At 33.6% G+C, this 18,833-nt stretch overlaps 1 protein-coding gene across 3 annotated transcripts in view; it reads left to right on the plus strand.

The window, feature by feature from the left end:
• The window catches only part of STRN3 (striatin 3), a 55,767-nt gene that overhangs the window by 28,550 nt on the left and 8,384 nt on the right, over window positions 1–18,833 (plus strand). The window contains exons 8-11 of one of the 3 annotated variants that reach the window (XM_071746187.1): window positions 4,933–5,043; window positions 9,149–9,289; window positions 14,070–14,203; window positions 18,577–18,752. In XM_071746187.1, the coding sequence (XP_071602288.1) occupies window positions 4,933–5,043; window positions 9,149–9,289; window positions 14,070–14,203; window positions 18,577–18,752 (562 nt within the window). The remainder of the gene's footprint in view (window positions 1–4,932; window positions 5,044–9,148; window positions 9,290–14,069; window positions 14,204–18,576; window positions 18,753–18,833) is intronic. The other 2 variants (XM_071746188.1, XM_071746189.1) reach the window with 2 other exon arrangements.

Here is an 18,833-nt window from a genome sequence, read left to right on the forward strand (position 1 = left end):
CTGATACTTAGATAATCGTGTATTGGATGCTGAAACAATATATTTTAGAGTTGTAATAAAATTAAGTAGGTTATTAACTTGATGTGAAACAAAATATACTAAACCAGAAACTTCTGGAGCCTATATGTTTCGAAAGAGGAGATTGAAAGAGGGTTAAAATTTTGGCAGGAAAAGGAATAATAAAGCAAGTAACTCCCATCTCCCTTGAAATGGGATATTGACCATCTGCTTCTGCACTGACACATAAGCAATTTTGTGGTTGCATACTGTAAGTCTTTCATTGTAAGGCCAAAAATTGCCACTTAGATCATCTTGTCTGACCATTTTATGTCATTGAGACAATTTGTCATACTTAGATAAACATGTCAGTAAGTAAACAGAATATAAAGATCTAAAGAAGTAAAAATACTGTGACGTCTCCCAGGAAAATCATCCAGTCTTGATTTTGAAGGTATCAAGGATTAGAAAACATTGTCCTGAAAATTGGTATCAAAGGGTTAGTCACTGTTTTTAAAAACTCAGACTTATTTTTAGTTGGAAGACTAAGCCAGACAAACTGTTACTTTTAGTTTTGCTAATGCCTATCTATTTTTAGAAGCATTTAGAAGTTGTTCAGTGGTGTTCCTCTTTGAAGGTGATGTTATTTGGTTAGTTTCTTGCTCATCTTTCTATTTAACCAAATAGGCAAATGACTTGGTGTGTTCCCTAGGCCCTGAAGCCAAGGTTTTGACTTCCAGTGTGCAACAGCCCTTCATGCATCCTCTCATGCAGGAAGTTCTGGCTTCAGTCTTATCAATATTGTGTATAGGAGGAAAGACAGCTTGATACTGTCATTCATGCAGTCAAAGATTGATCTGTTTTTCATAATAGACTGCTGAAACTTGCTGTATTAGCTTGTCTGTTGAAATTCCAAGTTACTGCTTTCCAAGATTACTTTCCAGCATGTTAGATCTCCGTCGTCTTCTCAGGTGTTTACCCAGAATAAAGAGACTGATTTATTGCAATGCTGATGTTGCAAGTTAATTTTTTTAACCTTGTTTTCAAGCAGGTGAGTTGCTGTCCCAAGTGTAGGAATAAAATAAAATGAAATTTTAAAATCAATTTAAAAAAATCAAATTTACCCCCCCTGCTTTTCAGAGAACAGTGTGAAAGCCTTTTAGTACAGTTTAAGCAAACCTGTGGCAAGAGTGAGGCAGAACATTCTGGGAGTTTGTACACACTTGTTGCAACTGGTTTGACTGCAGTAACTCCATTGTTAGCAAAATGCTCATGTCAGAGTCAAGGAAGCAGGGAGGAGGAAATAAACAAACTGATTTCACATTTAAAAGGATGTGTTCTAGGTTTTACCATGTCAAGACAATATCCATAAGTCGTATCTTTTGTACTAATGTACTATTTAAATGAGTCAAAAGACATACTTCCACCTCTAGTAGCAATGCTTTTTTCATAATATGTCACGAATTTTAGTACAGCAGCTGTTTTCTTAAATGGATGTTTAAAGATACAGCCTATCAAGGCTTGGGGTTATGTGTCACTTCTTTAAAGATCAGTGTCTAAATCGGAAACATTTCAAGTCAGTATTTCTTTATTACCAATCAAAAGCAACAATTCAGATATTGTCTCACTTAAATGCCTTCTAAAATAAAATAATGTATCTCCTAAACCAGCTTAGTTTAGGCTGTCACGTTATTTTGAACTATACGAAACTAATTACTCAACCTCGTGGTCCATCTATTTTATGGCTTCAGATGGGCAACTTCATTTAAATGAGTACTTGACACTACTTTTTAAATAACTAAATCATCCATCATCTTCAGCGTTTCAATTATAATTCATATTTTTCTTATCTTCATAATGTAGATAGTTGCTGTGTTCTGTTTTCTTCTCAGATTTTTTTTTTTCCTGTTTTAGTTGTCCTGTCATTGGTATCGTTTTGTCACTTCATAATCTTGAGAAGATTCAGACTCTGAAAAAATGTGTATGTTTACATGTGGATTTCTTTAAGGCTTCTGTTTAGTATCTAGAAACAAGCTCCTATTGTTTAGAATCTAGGCCTATTGCCTACTCCTTCTTTATTTCTTTATCTAATTGATTATCAAAGTATTATCTTCACATGTAATTTCAGATATGCTAAATTATTTATAGTTACATTTTTGCTATTGGAGACTTCTGGAAATGAGTCATTGAATGTGGAAGTTCGGGTTGCTTTTTTCCCTCCCTATAAGCACTTTTTTTTTCTTTAAGTGCTTCATTTAATATACTTTGAGTCTTAGTTTCTTTTCAGGCATTGTGATTTAAAGTGTCCTATCATGCAACATGCTTCACTTAGAGACAGCTTATCATCAAAATAATGAAAAATGAACAAATTCCAACAGTGGTAAATAAAAAAATTATGCATTCAAAAACTATTGTAGATTTAATATTTGTAAATGTCTTCTGATGACTGAGTACCATCAGGAAAAAGATGCACATAGAACTTTGATTGCTTAAGCAAAATGAGAATAAATCCATATTATTGTGTATTATGCTTCATATTACAAATTTAACATATTATGTAGTCTTTTTATTTTACTTATGATTTCGATGAGTAACTTTGAGCTCATGACTAAATTTCTCCTCTCCATGAAACACAAGTTCTGCTAATGGATGGACAGTGAGTCAGAGAATGACAGATTGTGTCCAGACTTTTTTGTGGCAGAGTGTGACTGGAATTCAGTGTATCTTAGGTCATCTTTTAAATAAATAAGTATCTATTAAAAACCAAAATTCCTTTCTCAGTTAAATGTTACTGGATATCTTGGATCCTCTGCACTGTCCTAATGTCAGTTTAGTGTGGCTTATAAACACTGCAGGCAATTTGAGGAAGTTTGCTACTAGAAGGGAATTACCAGGGTCATCTAATTCTATGGCTGTGTTCTGAAATAGCTAAGCATACCCAGGCATACCTGAGAGATACGTTGCTGGGTTTTCCTCAAAATCTTCATTGAAACTTCATAGCTTCTATGATTAATTAGGTAATATTTTATTATTTTTCTATTTACGACCTACATTTCAGCAGCTGATAGCATTGTTTTTGAGTATTTATGTTAGCAGGCTTACGTTTTTCCTGTTTTCTCTTGATTGAATGAGCCCAGTTCCTTCAAATTCTTTGTCATGATATTTAAATGCCTTGTTTGTTTTGCAATCTACAGACATTTTCTAAACTTCTAGTATAGAACACAGGCTGGAAAGATTACTACTTGTCATCACCATTAGTAAATGATGTGGGTTTTTGACATTATCAGAATGACAGTTTTGTTGTAGCTTCTTCTTTTAAAGAGCATTACATTTATATTAGGTGTAGTTCATTCCCAAATGCTTTTCTGAAGTGCTGCAATCTAGCTGATTATTTTCGTTTTATTAATAGTGCTTTGGATTTTTTAATTTTACTTTGTTCTTAACTGAATTTCCTTTCATTAGGTTTTGGGGTGGTTTTTTTGTGTTTGTTTTTTTCTAATTTCCTTCCTCTTCTGGTTGGGTATATCCTCTGACTTATCTTTCTCTGCCTCTTGTATTTCCTGACTAATCACTACTCTTCTCTGTCAATGTTTGGCGATCATAAAGATGGAATTTGTTGTGTCTGCAGTTTGGTAGTTGTAGCTGCAGTTAATTGTAGGATGCTGTTGTTACATCCCTCTCTCTGTAGTTCTTTGTGGACAGCTCAGAACCGTGGCATTATGTAGCCCATTTCATGCCTTCAGCACTCTTGCAGTTTCTATATTTCACCTCTTTGATCAAGATTGTGTTCTGTCATTGTCCTGATTTAAATCACAGTCTCTTGGCAGATGCATCAGCATTCTAGGAAATCTTCTCATTTGCCATATTTTTGTCATGTAACATATACTTGGAATAACTCCTACTGATTTACATCCTAAAAGTGGGTTTCTTTGTGTCTGCTGTTTATGGCCCCTCTTGTGCAGTTTTGTGATTGTAATGGTTATAGCTTCAAAAATTGCTGTTTATGAAAATACCTGATATTTTAGGTATGATTAGAAGTTGTGAACTGAGGCATTGTTATATATGCCTAAAGAATTGGTGAGCATGAGCTTAACTGGCACACAAACCAAGTTTGGTTGCCGCCTTGTTGTCTTCTAGCAAAAGTGCTTCTGCACATTTAATTTGCCTTGTCTCAGAAACAAGTCTTATTAATTGTTTACAGAAGTGTTTGAGATGGGCAGTTTAGAAAAGCAGAGACTTCACTTTTCTTGGAGAATAATTGACTGCAATATTTGTCAAATAAAAAAAGACATCTTCTGAAACTGAATGTTGTACTTCTGCTAATTATAATTCTATGGCTGGAATGCAGTGGGTTGTCAATTTATTCACTTACATGAATTACTTTCCTTCATCTTTATGTAAAAAGCTGTATTTGTACACTTAATTCTCTGATTGTATGTAGGACCAAGGTATCTTGTGCATGTAGAATGAGTGTGAGAGGATGCATGATGGTCTTCATGAATAAACTGGCACTGACTTACTCAGCTTGCATTTTTGGGAGAGATATAGCATGAAAGTTTTTTTTGCTTATTCAACACTGGCTGAATAATTTCTTAACACTGTCTTTCTAAAGATGCAGTAATCAATTCTGAACCAATGATCTTTTTTATATCTTGAATTATCTAACAGAGACAGTTACTTATGAAGTGGAATTTGTTTGCTCCTTAGTAACAAAATTGCATAAAATTTTCAAATTTATGACTGCTATTATACAGTACCTTGCAAAACTATGAAATGAGACAGTGTTTTGTAAACTTAAAACTGAGACTGCACCTTTAAAGTAAAGATTTATTAAGAACTTTTATTAATGCTCTTATACAGCTATGATAGTAAGTCGCCAACAGCTTGCATTGCCAATTGCTGATTTTTTTTCTTTTAATAATATGCTGCATGTAGACAAAGATGACCTGTCCCCAACTGCTGAGGTTTGGGATGTAGACCAGGGACTAATAAGTAAGCTGAAGGAACAGTACAAGAAGGAACGAAAGGGGAAGAAAGGGGTAAAGAGTAAGTGCAGATTCTGAATCTTGTAATGCAACGCTTCTTTGCCTTTCTTATATAGAAGACATTTTTTTCTCACAAGTTGTTTTTTTGTTTGTTTGTTTGTTTTTGTTGTTTTTAAGCATAATTTTCTGTAATGGGGGCAACTAACTTTAACTTTCTACCTGCTGAATGTGAATGTCAAAACCTTTGACAGCCTTTTCCTATATGAGAAATACTGAAAACATAAAAATCTAAGGGTAAGTAGGTGAAGAGAACTAAATGTTTTCAAGTGTGATGCAAAAATAATGAGCTGTTTGCATTTTGAGGGTATTTCTGCTCTGAGAAGTTCTCTGAAAGATTTAAACTTCTGGTAGGGAAAGTATAATACTAAGGTACTATTGTAGGTGGGGTTCCTGTTGGGTTGCTTTTCTTTTTTTTTTTTTTTTTTTTTTTTTGTGGTCTTGAATCAGGCTATAATTGCTATTTATGGGCTTGTGATTATTTTGGCAATCTAGGGCAATGAGAACTTAATTACTATAAAATAAATACGAAGTCTTTTTGACCTGTTTGAACTATGTAAGTTAAGTCAAAGTTCAATACAGAACTGCCTGGTAAAAATGCTTTTGTAATTTGTAGCATTAACTATACAAAGCTCCTAGTTGACAAAGTGTTATTAAGTCAACATAGAGAAGCTCCCTTATTGCCTGTTTCTATTTTGAAAGAATATTGTAACAGCTTCTAGCAGTAATTTAGTAAATTTTTTTCTTGATTTCAAAAATTGTGTGGCTATATACTAACTAAATTAAGTTAGAATATAATGCTTCATGAAGAATTGTTTAAGATTTGAATTTCTTTTTTAACAACTAACAAATGAAAATTCAGTGCATGTTTGTTTTTTCAGCAATTTTGCATGAGTTGCACGTACGCACACATAAAAATAGAAAATCTTTGAAGTAAAGATTTTTACCTTGTCTTTGTTTTAATTAGAACTTGAATAGTAATCTGGGTGCTTATGGGTATCCTTATTTAACATGGGCATCAGCAGTTGATGCCAAAATCCTAAGTAGTATTTTGTAGGGTTAGAATCCTCCTTTTAATACTAAAGTGGACTTCTGTTTGAAATTTTCTAATCAAACTTAGTATTTTAGACTTCTGGTATCACAGTGGCTGCAAAATCGCAACAACTGTTTTGAATTCTGTGGGCAAAATAAACTCTTGAGGGGATTTTTATATTTCTTTTCACACACACCACACAAGTTAGCTTCTACTTTCTGCCTCGTGCAAGGTAAGCAGCTATAAAACAGGGGCAAGGAGTGTTGTTCTAGCATTATAACCTGTGTGGAAAACTCTTCTCAGGCCTCCAGACTTGTTTTAACTTACATTATTTTAGCTTGTCTAGAAAGATTTTGTCTTTCCTGCACCTGTTGCTTCCTTGGCTGCTGAGCAATCAATGATTTCTATAATCTTTGTCCATCTATATGTCTTAAAACTTCCAGGAGAGGAGCATATTTTTCACCCATCAGAGATAACTACTTTGTCAAAAATAGGCATTTTAATCTTCTATGCTGCTGATTAAATTGGTTGTCACCATCATTTAAAATAAATAGTAATTATTCTATCTGAAATGTTGGAAAATTTAAAATTTTGCAACATTATCAAAACTTTCCTGTCTGCTTTCCTAAAGTTGCTGAAAACAAGGTAATGTTGTTTGTTCCCTGAATGGCAGGACAGATTGACCATCAATTATTTGGCATATACATATATATATATATATATATATATATATATATATATATATATATATATATATATAGTCTTTGGACAATGTGTGTTCCACTATCAAAATTTAAAGGAGTATGTTCTTCATCTAAAGCAATTTTGAAACATTCTTGTGTTCCTAGAACAGATTATTTAGGAAGCAACTGCATATCACAATACTGTGGGGTCACCATTCCTTGCATTTTACATTTAGGTTCTCCTTTGGGAAACCCTGAGCTCACACAGAGTCTCAGAGGGCAGTTTGTCAAATTCTCTGTTTACATCGCATTCATGAAAGTAGTTTCTGGTTTAAAAATGGCCCCTTAATCAGCAAATTGAATGAGAACTCCACAATCAGCAAAAGTATGTATTTAAGGTTGGACAATTCTGTTTATTTGATTCATAGACTTTTTTTCTCAGCTTTAGCATTCTGAGATTGAAAACAGTGTCAAGGGCCATGTTTATTCCTGCATCTTATGTCTGATCAGTTGCGAACTTCATTCTGAATATTCATCTTTGACTTTGCTCTTCAGTGTATTGTCAGATCTCTGTCAGAATTTATTTCTTCCAATGTCAGTATTTATCTGTATAGTAATATATATATAGTCACAAAGAGTAAATAAATGTGCATTGACTCTCACTTCTTACAATAGAAGACAGCATAATAGCACAGGCATTCTTTTGTTGGATATTCATCTGGTAACTACCATAATCTTCATTTAGGCTGTTGTCTTTGTAACAAGTTCTTTATAGCCCAGGTATGGTTACTTTCTTTCCAAATGTAGAGATAAATAAGCCAACAGAAGTAGATTTGATTCTGTTTTGATACATCTGTAGTTTGCATTCATATTTTCTTTTGGGTGGAACACCTTAATTTAAGTCATCTTCTGTCAGCACTTACATTTGCATAATGTAATACTCTGTTGTAGTTGTTTTGGGGGATTGCTGGTTTTCTTCTGTCATGTTAGGGAGTTTTGTTGGTGGTGGATAGGGGTTTTGTTTGTTTTTTTTTTGTTTTGTTTTGTTTGTGGGGCTTTTTTTGGTTGGGTTTGTTTGGTTTTTCTTTTTATGGAAGGAAAACAGAACTGAACAAAAAACACCCCACACTATAATGGCCCTTCTTATATCAGTTGCAAAATAACCCAAAACCTATTTAATGAAGAATTCTTACATTTAAATAATAATAAAAAAAGTATTAGAAAATAAACTAACCACAACCTATTCTAGACTCCTTTGTGACAAATACATCACTATGGGTGGCTGGCTGACAGCCAACTGGAATAAAGTAGTGTACCTTTGAAACAAAATCCTGTCAGTCTGGGGGCTGTTAGAGAAAAGAGTTGTTGCAAAAGAGACATTCCTCATTTTTTATTATTTTATACTCACTTCATTAGCTGAGATTACTTAGCTTAGATTTAAGCCCTTTTAAGGATACTAAAGATGTATTTTAGCAAGCTTAAAAGCATAGTTTTTGGAGGCTGGATGGTGGTTTTATTTATGTTAAATGTTCTGCAGTATAACTGTCTGCAGTCTCAGGAAGGACACTCTTATCAATTAAAAGCTGGTTATGTCTTGGATTGTTATGGGTCATTTTTTCTAAAGAGAATCTGTCACTGAAATTTCACTTTATGATCAAGGCTGGACTTTTTGAGATGCGAGCTGCAAGGTGGAAGCAGGAATGAATTTATTAAAAAAAAATAGTAATCTACTATTGTTTGTTAGTGTCTCCATCATGAGGGCAATGCACATAGAGTTCAGTATGCATTGTCTCTAAGAGGTGGTGAAAGCATTCTTGCGCTTGTGTTTAATAAGTACTTCATACAATTTAAAAGCCATTCAAAAGCAGGGAAAGTTAATTGTTTGTTGCACCCCCGCTATGAGTTGTCTGTTCTTTTTCCCTTGTTTTTAAGCTTTATTTTAATTTGCACTTTGCTTTTCATTGTTATATTGTTTAGTATAGTTAAAGTTGTGCAGTATTATTAGCAAATGTTTAATTCACCTGTATTTTGTTTTAATAGTTAATGTGCTTTTAATATCTAGCTTGACTTGTCAGTAGGGCTTTAAGATATTTTTTCTCTCTCCCACAGGAAACTATAGAATAGATTTACAGAACGCAAAGGATTTTTTCTTCAATTTAGTGAATTAAAACTGTTTGCATGTAGTTTTCAGATTTGATGTATTAACTCCTTTTGATTTCCAAAAGATCAATTTTATTAATATACAAAGACAAAAGCAAAGCATTGTGTTTGTTTTTTTAAAGGAGGTCCCATCAGTAATTATTCTTGTTTAATTAGTTTAATGGATTTTTAGACTTCAGTCAAGTCAAGCGGTAGCAATCAAATGAACCTTTGCTGCTGACATTAATTTACAGGAGTCAACAGGACAAAACTTCACGACATGATAGCTGATCTGGGCGATGATGAGATACCCCACATCCCTTCAGGAATCATTAATCAATCTAGGTCACCCTCTTCTAGAATGACTGATCATGAAGGTGCGAGAGCAGAGGAAGGTACAAAAAATTCAGCTACTTATTTTATTGCAGGAGATTTCTTCCAGAAATCACTCACTGTAATTCACTGTCCCCTCTATAAAGCTTAATGCAATTGCAGACTGCAACGTTACAATTTTATTTGCAGTTCTTCCCAGATGGTTTTATGAGAATATGGTTTGAGTTTCTGTGGCATATTGTAACTCACGGTTATTTCATAAGTATTTTTAAACAACTTGATGTACAGCAGTGTATTCTGAAACTATTCACTATTAAGTCCCTGTTTGCAGACCCATCTGATAGCAAAACCTTTTACAAATAGGGTGTTACTGATTGAGGAGGAAACAAGGTGAGTGTTAACATTTGCACATTTTGCACTTCAAAACAAAATTTAAAGGTGAGACTAATTTGTCTCTTTGCCTTAAGTTTAATGTTTGATTTTTATAGTTCTCTTGGTCTATATACACAAGTGTACAAAGGCAGTATTTATTGCTTTACAAAGTATTGGTTTAAATTTCAGGATTTTCTTCAGCAATGGAAGTTAGTGTCAAATTGTTGCCTAAATAGTCCAAAATCTTGTATTCAGCTTTTAGTTTTTTCTTTTAAAGGAATTATTTTCATTGTACTATCTTTGACGTTAGAATACCATTATGTAAATTCTCTCCTCTGCTCAGAACCTATTTGTTGAAAATACTCAGATGAATTCAAGCTTGTCTTCTTTACTATGGTCTTTGACCCATAAACCCTGTCAGGGTTCCAGCTTTATCAAAAGGGAAAGGAATTTTTGTTATTACTGATTCTGATAATCTGTTGGTTCTCTTATTTTTCCTTCATTCCTGCCCCCACAAATGCCTGTCACAAGGCAAGCAGAAAAGCAGAAGTTTTGCTGGGAGGTTTTTTTGTTGCTCTTCCATACTATTCTTTTACAAAAGTTTTTTTCTTGCCACGTCTTCTCTTTTACTACCTTCTTCTTCATCTTTGTTTTTATCTTTATCTTTGTTTTGGTTTAAAGATGAACAAATATGAAATTTAGCTGTGGAATGCAATTGATAAATCCTACTGATGAAGATTCAGTTGCTAAAACTTGTGGACATATGTTTAGGTTGTGTTATGTGTGGATGATTTATGTTGCCTTTTCGCCTTTTTAAGATATTAAAGACGTGACCCTACAGTTACAGTTCCCTCTGTCTTTGTTAGGCTGTTTTTCTTAGGCCATACATGTTGTGCAAAGGAACACAGGTGTTCATTGTTAAGGACAGGCCATGTAGCTGTTGCTTCTTTTAGAGAATTTACAGCTAAGATAATACTGGACAAAACAGTATTTCTGAATTAATAGATGCTAAATTTGAATTTGATAGGCACTGCCTTATATTGCCTGATTCTTTTACAACAAAGATAGTGCTACACGTCTAATAAATATTGCCCACACTATTTCAAAAGAAAATACGCCTTCAGCACTGTATTTTCATGTTATTTAATATGTTCATATATTTTCATTTATTGGTGTAGTTTGGGCTTTATTCATTAAGATTAGTAGTATGAATTTCTCTACCATCATATCTGCTAATGGCAGCTCTTCAACTTTTAAAGTTGAGTGTAGATTAACTTTTAAACTTGTGTGTAAATTTTGTCATTTCATCAGAAATTATATCTTGAACACTATGTGGCTTTTTAAGTTTTTGTGTCTACTGTATAATGCAAAGCTACAAGCAGACAAGCTTAGTGTTGTTCTTGAATTCCTTTTAGAATACAGTTTTGAGTGGTTTGACAATTTTGTCTTTGTGTAGAGAGCAAAGTGTTATTAAGCTTTTTTTTCCCATCTCCTTTTGCTTTTTTAGTGAGGGGAGAAGTAGTTTCAGGGAAGAAAGTAAAATATGGGAATCATCTGTTAACTCTAAAGTTGTGGTTGTTGGTCTTGTGGTTTTTTCTGCCTTTTTAAGTAAGGTGACAAAATTCTTATGCTGTAAATTTATAGTTTTGGTCATGAGAAACTGGAGGTTCCATTTCACCATATTGCATGACTTTCAGAAACAGAATGAACTGCAGCAGGATTCTCTACCCAGTGTATTGTTCAGAGAATTACTGCTTCCATGGGTTTTATAATATCTTTAGATTATGGGGGTGCCAGTCAATGGACTGACAGAAAAAACAGCCATAGCTACTAATTGCTCAGGCATTAACTGCTGCGTTTGGTGTACCACATACATACTAACTTTCTGGAAAGCAACATCTGGGTGTCCCTGTCATAGAGTAAACACCAACAGCATATGTGAACGTAGGTATTTCATAAGAGATTAAAGCTGTTTCAGTTTGTACAAATATTACCACTTTAATTGAATTTTGTATGATGTCAAGAACTTGAGGGTAAGAAATTCTGGCTAGGATTGGCCACTGCATTTTTCATTTTTCACCTAGTTTCATGAACAAAGAAACTTCTGCTATCACATTTTTACTTGGTATTTATTGGAACATATATAGTGCTATCATGGTAATATTGTACTCTGTGTGTTAGAAAAAACTTGGATTTTCTTTTTAAAGCTGAAAAGCATTCAGTAAAGTGTAATTTGCATAACTATTGATACATTGGCTTTGATATGTGTAGTTGTGGGTCTCATGTTTTTAGTGGCTATAACATCACACAAGTATAATTGAAATAGTTTTCTGCCTTGTTTAATCAGCTTGCAACCATTTTTTAAACTTATTTGAATACATCTTATTTTAAAATAAGATGCACAAATAAATGAAAATATACATTTACATATATTGGCAAATTAAGCATTGAGAAATATGCTTCTAAATTTAAGATACATAATATAAATTTTTAATATATATTCTTAATGTGTTTTTCTATGGTAGTGTTTCACTTTTAATATAAAGCATATGAAAGTTGATATGTTTCAGAAAGATGACAAATGATTAGTACAAAAACTTCAGGGCTTATTTAAACCTTATGTGCCTGTCTTTAGGGTCAAATAGGGGTCATAGCATCATAACAGGGATGGGAAGTGTCCTCAAGTTAAAAATTATGATATTGCCTCCTTTTCCCAGTCACCAGCTCTGTTCTGTAATGACTTGGCAGGTTTGTAGATGGATACTTATATTTAGGAGGCTGGGACAATAGAGGTGAGCCAGTTTTGGAAATTGCAAATAAAAGTGTTGGGAGTCTTTCTATGGGAGACAAAAAGAAAAGGAAAAAAACCTAATGCAAAAACCAACCAAACAATGACAATGAAACTTAAACACCATCTGTCTTTTTTATAGCCTTTTTTTTTTCCCCCTACCACTCTCTGTCAATTAAGAATCAGGAAAAACTGAGGTCCTAATTCGTATTCAATTGAGGATTTCACAGTTTAAGCATGCCCTGAGAATATTTGTGATGTTATTTTATTTCTTGCTTAGTATAAAATATTGTTTGTATCACCTTTTATACTCAGTTTAATGTCCTTTCACTAAGATACCCATCCCTAGAAATTCTGGGTTCATCTAGTAAGCATGGATGACTGGACACCACCTCCTAAAAAACCCCCCAAATAATAAGAAAAATATGTGGAAAAATAGTTAGATACATTCTAGGAATACAGATTTTTTTCTGAAATATGGGTGATTTGGAATAGTTGCTTGAATGGAGAATTTTAGTAAAACGTGAACAGAAATTAAAAAAGGTTAAGGATATATAAAAAAGGTATAAGGCCATGGACAGCTATTTTGGGCTTTTAATTTATTATAGTAGTCTGGTGAGAGAAGCCCTTTGCATAGATCATGAATGTTTTTAGTTAGATGTAATTGTGCATAGGTAGAATATTATTTGCTCATTTTATTCCACTGTATGAACAGCAGTCTTTATGTAGATGGTAGTCATAGATTCTCATGTACAGCTGTGTTGCCTGTGCTAATAATGTTAGGCTTTTTTAACAGTGCAGTAGTTCTGAAGCATTGGAACTTGTTTTATTCTTGATTTTTTTAAATCTAACTGGGCTGCCTCCTCTTTGCATAGCCATAACAGAAATGCAGCAGTGCCAGGCATCTGTATCTTTGTATGTGGTCTCAGACTTTCCTCAACTGGATTGGAATATAACTAGGTTGCCATTCATGTAGTGGCAATACAGAACACTGAAGATGGATGTGATATTAGTCTTCTTGTTTAGAACTGTTTTTATAAGATTTTTGTATTAATTCTAAATTATAATTGTTAAAATTTTAACTTGCAGAAGGCACAGCTTGCTAAGTATCAGTTGAATATTTTCAAGTTAGAATCCAAGATCCTCTTGGGAAAGTATGAGAGGGAATTAACGAGTAATAGATTTTTCATTTTTTTAAAATCTAAAAAATCATAGTAGACAAGAAGTTTTGCAGGAGGCCTATAGCCTGAAAGATAAATACTCATCCATGCCAGAAGAGATATTTGAGTAGCATAAAGCACAAACTTATTTGCAGATTTGATAGAAGGCAGGTAGTATGGTGTGATACATGAAATATTTTGCTGAAAATTTGGATACCTGGGATGTACATTCAATACTGCAGTGTAATGTCAGTCAAGTCACTTGTCAGTGGTATTGAACACCTTTGTAAAATAAATCGAAGTGTCAAAGCATGATATAAGAATTGAGTATTTAATATATATGTGTATGTTTGCCCATTTGTGTGGTTGTCATCATGCTCTTTTTTTTCTTCAGTTGGAGTAATATGTAGTACTTCAAGTTCAGTTTTAAACTCTGCTTTACCTTTGAGAGGTGAATAATGCAGTTTTTCATGTTTGAATTATTACATTGAGACTTAAAGAACCTGTTTTTGTTCTTTGTAGCTGAGCCAATAACATTTCCACCTGGAGGAGGCAAGTCATTTATTATGGGTTCTGATGATGTGTTACTAAGTGTACTGGGCCTTGGAGACCTTGCAGACTTGACAGTAACAAATGATGCAGACTACAGTTACGATGTAAGTGCAATTTCATTTTAATATTCTTTATATAGTTAAAGTGACTCAGTAATAGTTGGGTCTCCTTTCTCCCACCCTGAACGTTACAGATGCAGAGACCAGAGGTTTCATTAGCAAAAGCTATTACTTGGAAGGAGGAGGGAGCACTTTGTGAATGGGCTATGTGGGTAATTGAAATCAAGGGAAATGATTTGGTTTTGGCATAGATAACTGCAATTTTGTCACTGGGAGAATGTCTTTTTATGACCTAAAATACAAATTTATATCTTAAAAGTAATGTGTTTGAATAAAAATGTCAATTATACACTGATGAGCAGAGTATTGAGAAGACATAGAATAAGCTACAAATACTGATACAAATGGGTTTTTTTTGGTTTTGTGGTTTTTGGGGTTTTTTTTGTTTTTTTTGTTTTTGCACTCCTTTAACCGTATTTATTAAGCTATTACCAATAGTGTTATACGAATTTTTCATTGGCTGGTAACATCTGATGTCTGGTTAGGGAAATGTTCAGGTAAGTCTTACATATTGTAATGTATTTAAATGCAATTGTATTGTATTTAAAGTGTCTTGTGGATTGGGGGGGGTGAGTTTTTTAAAATGTCATTTCTAAGGTACATCTCTTGTTTTTTCTTGTTAATTGCTGTAATGACATAAGACTTAATTGGATTTCTCCTTTATTGCAAGGTGTTGAGTTACATAGTTCTGTTGTTTGAATAACGAATGAAAATGTTAATTATCTGTCATATATTACTAGCATAAAAATAAATGAAAGGGCTTGTTAAAATATTTGATTTGGCATACTTTCTAAAACTGTATTGTATATCATCCTGTTCATAGTGAAAGGTTAGTTTTAAGGCTGTCTGTTTCATTTCAGTGACATAATACTTCTGGGAAACCAGATAACATAATATGAAGAGTTGAGCTTCAGGTCTTTGCATGTTAACTTCCTCAGGATTTTGGTTTTATGTCTAGCAAAATCTCTTGTATAAGACTTGAGGATCATGTACAATTGCTTAGAAAATTAAGCACTTTTTTTAAGGTTCCAATGAAATCTAGGAACAAGTAGACTTCAAATAATTTTTTCAAAATCTTCATTTGTAACTGGTTTAGGCTTACTTAAATTTGAAACATCCAGGACTTGGATGCTCCTAACAAGTACTCCAAACTAGTAGTCCCCTGGAAATTATGATTTTGGAGTTTGTTTTACATAATGCAGTATTTATGAGGCTGAATAACTTTTGAAGTGTCAAACACCACAGATGGAAAGATTTTCTTTATTTAAGAAGGGATGTTGTGAATCTGAAGAGACTGAAATTCAGATGCTATTAGTTTTCCATCACAATGTCTCTTCAGGTTCAAAATTCTTCTGTAGTTCTTGATTCCTGAAATAATTTCTGTATAATTGTGAATCTGCACTGCAATAAGACAGTATTTTAACCTTGTATCTGTAACACAGTACTTGAAGGGCATCTTAATCTCATGTATCTGTGAGCATATGTGCAGCCACTTCCTTTTCCAGTAAACCTCCAGATAAGAAGAATATGTTAATGTTTAAGTGAAACAACAAAAAAAACCCAGAAGACTTAACATTCCCACTTCTCGCCTTTTGTGTCCAGTAGGTCCATGCTCTTCAAATAGCATGGACCTTATGAACTTATAGTGAACTTATAGTGAATGAATAAATAAAACCACAACAAGGTTCCACTATCTCTCATGTATCACTCCTTGATGAGTGTTTTATTTTGAAAAGGAGAGGACATGTGGACAAGATGGAGGATTAAGTTTTAAATCTTAAGATTTTCAGCTATAGATGAAATTTTTTTTGTATGTGAGTGATTTAATGCACAAGTTGTCCACAGCCAACTAAGCATTAGATACCATAATACAGTACAGTCATCTCAAGTTATCTTTGTCAATATCTGTTTTTTTATATTTCTGTCAATGCATGTAGTTGTTTGTACCCTGAGGGGGAGTAATATTGTTACCAAACCAAATGCTCCCAATTGTATATTCCTGTATTCCATAGCTGCACAGAATGGTGGTTGGTTTCTGTGCTGCGAAATGAAAAGTCCAAATTTAGTTGCTCTCATAAATGAAGAAATCTCCCATCACTCATAACATTGTCAAGAAATAAACAGTATTGAAACATTAAAAGCCTGACTACAGTAGCTTATTTTGGCTTTCTAATTCCTCTGCTTGCACTAGTGAATAGTTGATTGAGATAGGGAAATACGTCCCATACTATGCTGTAAGGATTGTGTTCACTGCAGAAGTGTTCACAAGGAAGAGCTTCCTTCCCTGGTGTCTTTTTCCCACCTCCTCGTTTTCTTTTTTTTTTTGTTATTTATTTTGTTAGTTTAGTTCTGGTGTACTTTTTTTTTATTGGGTGGTTTACAAAGCAGAATGAAAGGTTTGCTTGCCTGTGTTCCCATACAAACAAAACAAAGGCAAAAAGGGATTTTTATTGGCTTAGACTAAGTAAGTGTTACAAAGCAGGCATTTCCAATTGTGTGGCTTTAATGTCTCCAAGCCTAGGACCACTGCAGGTGGATGAGGCAACATGAGTTAACCAGTTGGATGATTTCCTTGCATAATGAGGATTAAAATACTGAAGGACTCATCTAGGAAGACACTTATTCTTTTTCTTTTTTCTTTTTTTTTTTTTTCCCCACATTGTCTTATCCACTTTAGAATCAGGAAGGTGAATAACACAGGCTGGGCTGAAATTGATCATTTTTAATGCAGATCTTTAAAATTCCACTCTGTGCCCTGAAACAAAAGTTTATTCATTTTATGAAGCTTGCATATAATATGCTATATAGTGCTAAATAATTTAAATCTCAATAAAAATGTTGCACTATTTCGTATACTCTGGAGTAGGAAGACTAGAAACAAAACGCTTTGTTATGAAATATATTTGTTGGATGGTCAAAAAACAAACAACCCAACAGAACAATCTAGGTTAAATGTCTGGCATAACAGTCTGAATTTGGCATAGTTTGCACTTAATACAAAGGAAAAGAAAATGTCTGCCCATCTGTAACTCAGTAACTTTTATTGTATGAGCCTTTCTATTTCTATTTATTAGATAGTCATATTTAGTTTGAGAGAGTAGAGGTAATTCAGTCCAGGATATAAGTTTGGTCCAAGGATATTATTACAATATATGTTAGGTTATGATACGATATTTACTTTCAGTCCTGACAGATATAAGGTACTAAGATTTTATTAGTGATGGGAGATTTTAGTCTCTCAATAGTGTGGCTGAAAGTATCTCTTGGGATACCAAGACATTCTGGCCTACAGTTGAGAAACTGCTTTAACATTTGCATGGTAGTTAGATAGTGTAGGGCAGAGGATAGGATTAGTTTCCATTCATTCTGTGTTTGATAATTTCAGTTATCTAACTAAAGTCAGTTTTCTAAACTTTATAATTACTTGAGAGGAAGACAGAAGTACCTGCATATATTTTTCTCCTTATGATAGAGGCTTAGGGCAAGTGGGATGTAGTTTGGTAAGGGTCTACTGTCTGCACAATATGATTTTTATTCAAAGCTCTAAATCAGTGTCTTGCAGTCACTAGACGAGTTGGAGGGTTTTGTGGTAATGTTTCTGAGTTACCTATAAATAATGCTAAGTAGCTGTAGGGGTTTTTTAGGTTAAGATATGAACTGGATAGTCACAATATATAAACATAAAGCTTGTATATATTGCTTCACAAAGTAATTAAGTTATTGTGTTACAAATATGTTAAAAATTCATTACTGACTTTAAAATATTTATATTTAATTGTATGCTTAAAATAATTACAAATACATACAGAAATTTATATTACCTGGTTTTGTATATGTATCCTTGTGTGTAGAAGTATTTAAGAATATGTTAATATATTTCCTGTTATTCTCAGTCAGGTTACTTGTGTGAGAAAGACCACTCACTACAGACCTGAAGCTCATTTTTGTTGTGCCTCACTGAGCTTTTGACAGTTGTAATTGCTTCCTTGGGTGCAGAGAACATAATAAGCAATGAAACCCCTTTATCTTTCTTCAGGGAAGAAGAATTAAAGCATCCTTACACAAAAGTATTAAAACTAGTTTTTTAAATTTGAGGCATCTTGTCTGTGTATTCAGCACTGTACTCCATTCCACTCTGGGACAAAAGAAACTCTTAAAATAGAAAAGATTTTCTGGCTACTTTGCATGCAGAGAGGAAGTTACAGATGCATATCAGAAAATCAGTTGATGAATGCAAACTAAAGATTGAGCATGTTGTAGCTGAACCAAAAATAGCATGTTTTCCTAAAATGCAGGGAGAGATATATCATGCATATTTTTAAACCAAAGATAAAATTTCTTTTTTTCTTTTTTATAAGCTGCCAGCTAATAAAGATGCCTTCCGAAAGACATGGAACCCCAAGTATACGCTACGCAGTCATTTTGATGGAGTGCGGGCATTAGCTTTTCATCCTGTAGAGCCTGTGCTGGTTACAGCCTCTGAGGACCATACTCTAAAACTCTGGAATTTGCAGAAAACGGTTCCTGCCAAAAAGCAAGTATATGGGTTTTCATAAAACATCAATCGTTTGAAGTGCCTTTGAAATTGATTAAACTCTTAAATGTTTTCAGACTT

This window comes from Heliangelus exortis, chromosome 5 (assembly GCF_036169615.1).
Source record: "Heliangelus exortis chromosome 5, bHelExo1.hap1, whole genome shotgun sequence".
Taxonomy (NCBI): Eukaryota; Metazoa; Chordata; class Aves; order Apodiformes; family Trochilidae; genus Heliangelus; species Heliangelus exortis.